This window comes from Priapulus caudatus, unplaced genomic scaffold (genome assembly GCF_000485595.1).
Source record: "Priapulus caudatus unplaced genomic scaffold, Priapulus_caudatus-5.0.1 Scaffold143, whole genome shotgun sequence".
Classification (NCBI taxonomy): Eukaryota; Metazoa; Priapulida; class Priapulimorpha; order Priapulimorphida; family Priapulidae; genus Priapulus; species Priapulus caudatus.
Genome location: NW_014577204.1, coordinates 343,249 through 346,935, shown reverse-complemented (window position 1 = coordinate 346,935; position 3,687 = coordinate 343,249). Strand labels below are relative to the sequence as shown.

The 3,687-nt window shown below is 47.9% G+C and overlaps 1 protein-coding gene across 1 annotated transcript in view; it reads right to left on the bottom strand.

The window, feature by feature from the left end:
- Positions 1-3,687, bottom strand: part of LOC106806116 (A-kinase anchor protein 13-like) — a 110,307-nt gene that overhangs the window by 15,820 nt on the left and 90,800 nt on the right. The window contains exon 6 of the mRNA XM_014807970.1: positions 2,208-2,397. Within this exon, the coding sequence (XP_014663456.1) occupies positions 2,208-2,397 (190 nt within the window). The remainder of the gene's footprint in view (positions 1-2,207; positions 2,398-3,687) is intronic.

The window sequence follows — 3,687 nt, the reverse complement described above, 5'->3', positions numbered from 1 at the left end:
CGACGCTGCACAGGACAGTCAGAGACCAGATGCGTGAAGTGCCGGGGAGCAATCCATCGGCATTATCTATATATCCCGCTGCTAGATGCGAAACACTGGTGTCTACGCAGCCACGTCCGCCAACTGCGACGTATTCGTCTTCACAGTCTAAGTATCTAGTGAGCCGATCACACAACGGAAGTAAAACGCAACGGATGTCAAGCTAACTGATGTCAAACACCACCGATGTCAAACACTATCGATGTCAATCCCCACTGATGTCAAGCTAACTGATGTCAAACAACCGATGTCAAACGCCACTGATGTCAAGCACAACTGATGTCAAACAGCCGATGTCAAATGCCACCGATGTCAAGCGCAACTGCTGTCAAACAACCAATGTCAAACGCCACTGATGTCAAACAACCGATGTCAAACGCCACTGATGTCAAACAACCGATGTCAAACGCCACTGATGTCAAGCACAACTGATGTCAAGCACAACTGATGTCAAGCACAACTGATGTCAAACAGCCGATGTCAATCCCCACTGATGTCACACAACCGATGTCAAACGCCACTGATGTCAAGGACAACCGATGTCAAATGCCACCGATGTCAAGCACAACTGATGTCAAACAACCGATGCCAAGCGCCACTGTTGTCAAACGCCACCGATGACAAGACGAACTGGGTTGTCACCTATGATGACCAACGTCAAACACCATGAAAGTCAAACGCACGATGAACGGAACGAAATTAGTGGAAAGGATTCGTTACTCACAAACAGTTTCAGTCACTCACAGACAGTTTCAGTCACTCACTGGCTGCATGTGACAGGTTGTTAACGCATGGATTACTTAATGTCCTATTTGCTATATAATCTGCATTCGCGACACAGAGATATCATATCACATTCATATGACATTCGCGATCATGTGACATGCAATATTGTATATTGCGGCTTGATGGCTGACGTGAAGCTGTCGCTATTACATTCACCTTCCCTCACCCCCTCTCCTCCCCCTCTCTTCCGATAATTCGACACTGCGTCGGTAGCAACCTTTGCATACCCACCATTCCTCCAACGCTCACAGTCCTAGCACATGCAGTAGCCCGCATTGGATACTATTTTACCATTTTTATACTATTTCGGACACCATTAACAGTAACACACACTCCCCCTCTCATATAAGCGTGCAGCATTGTCTCACTGTAACCCGTCCCCTAATTCAGAAGAATCCACTGTCCTACACTGGCCCTGCCATTTCCCCATGACGACCGGGGAGTTGTGACCGCCGCTGTCCACCAGCAGGTCCAGCGGCCGGAGAGATTAGACGGGGCTTCGCTGTGGTCAAGCGTGTGAGCAGAGATGAAGCCATGCATTAAACCGCGGCACCCTGCATAAAGGCGATAAACTCGCTCGCTCGCTATGCGTCTAACCTCGGTGCGGTAGCAGTGTAGCGCGTTCAGACGCGTAGCCTTCACAATGACTTCACAATGGCCGCGCGAATTCAACACTTTAATTAAAAGATGTGCGCACGGACTGGCCGGGAGAGAGAGAGAGAGCGCTGAGAGAGCTGCCGATATCAAAGGCTCGGCAAGCTCGATAGGCCGCAGTGCGGCTACGTAACTCAATTAGAATTCACCATCGGATGTAAGTTGTCGGGGGAGGGGGAGGGGGGTATGTGAAGTGCAGCAGGCTGATGGGAATCACTGCAGGATCTGATTACTGTAAGAGAGCTGATGTGAGAGAGCGAGCGGGGATCTGCATTGTGGCCAAGCAGACACTGCAGTCTGGCAGGTTGACACCTTGTGTGAGATGCGTGTGTGAGACAAAGAGAGAGTGAGGGGATGGAGGAATAGAGAGCAATAGAGAGAGACACACAAACAGGCAGTCAGACAGACAGACAGACATACGGACAGAGAAAGAGAGCGAGCGAAAAGGAGGAAGAGAAAAACAGAGAGGGAGGGGTGGTTGAAGGGCGGCCTAGAGGTGTAGCGAGAGGGAGATATACACAGGCGGAGAGGGGAGAAAACGAGTAAGAGAGAGAAACACATAGAAAAAGATATAGAGATAGGGAGAGAGAGAGAGTGAGAGAGATATATATATATATAGAGAGAGAGAGAGAGAGAGAGAGAGCGAGAGCGAGCGAGAGATAGCCAGACAGACAGACAGACAGACAGACAGTGTCTGAGTAGCAATACGGCTCGGCATGATGACTTACTCTGACAGGACATCGGCTAGAGTGATGAGTCCTGCGTTCAGTGCCTCATCCTGAGGCAGGCAGCCATTGCTACCGCGCTGCTTGATGGCTGCACTCGCTCCCTCGCGGCTCAGCAAGTAGGTGGCCAGCTGCTGCAGACCAAGTCGAGCAGCCACGTGCAGTAGTGTCTCCCCCTGTCCGCCTTCAAAACCTGCACAGAAAACATGCAACGCACTTAATGTAAACCGACCCGAGAAAATAATCCACGCCAAAGTCACGTTGTATTAGTCGCAAACGGATTTTTTCAGAAAAATGGGCTTTCGGATAAACCATGCCGATGATGACTTTTGCGTTTGTGCTTTTTTCTAACACCCCCGAAGAGCCATCGTGAATCGTAACACAGAAAATCCCGTTATATCCGGAGTACAATTCACGCAACTTAACAAATTAAACGTGCGTGTTCAGAATTGTGTGGTGCCAAGTCATTGCCGACGGGTGTATTTTTACCGCTCAAACAAAGAACCGAACAAACAAAAAGTGTTAATATTCAATGTTGCTAGAGAGATGGTGTATACAGAGCGCATGCACAATAACTCTGATGCAAATTTCAACTGGACCTTTAGTTTTCTACCTAGAGAAAAATAACTTCAATGGAATTAATATGGCAAACCTATTATTGCAGGTTTTAAGGCCGGATAGCACGTGTAACCTTAATGCAAACATTGATTAGCATTTTGCAATTAGGTACAGCATTGATTGGTTGAAGTTAATTGAACAAACTAACGATAAAAACTGAAACCCTCGGATGAGGAGCACCGGGGGCGCATGCGCACCTGAAAACATTATCAACACACGGTGAGCAATGCAGCGTTCTAGCTCATCCTTTATACATTAAATCAAGAGCGTATAAAGAAAACTTTCTTAATACGCTCTTGATTAAATGAAACATAATATTCCATAGAAAAATCGTTACTGAACATATCTAATGTACATCTCTACTCTTTCTGAAATCGCACACGATCTACATTGACCTCGTAAATGACCCCCGGACAGTAACAAAAAAACATCTAAAAAACGCATCTCGAATCTGCGGTGAGTCCACATCCATGAACTGAGCACGAGCCTGGTAGAGATAAGCTTTAAAGCTACCTACGTTGACTGCCAACCACTGAGACCGTTTCGGTTTTAATGCCGATGTAGAAACGAAGCGATTTGTGGCAGCACGCTGCTGCCGCGGCTTTCACGTGCCATCTGCACCCAGCAAATTACACACATGCACACACGCACGTACGCACGCACGCACGCACACACACAGACATACATTGACAACGGTTCCACACATGAGCAGCTGCTCATGCTGCACTCACATGGCCTGCTGTAAATACTACTGCACCTACATGTACTGCTGCACCTACATGTACTGCTGCACCTACATGTACTGCTGCACCTACATGTACTGCTGCACCTACATGTACTGCTGCACCTACATGTACTGCTGCAC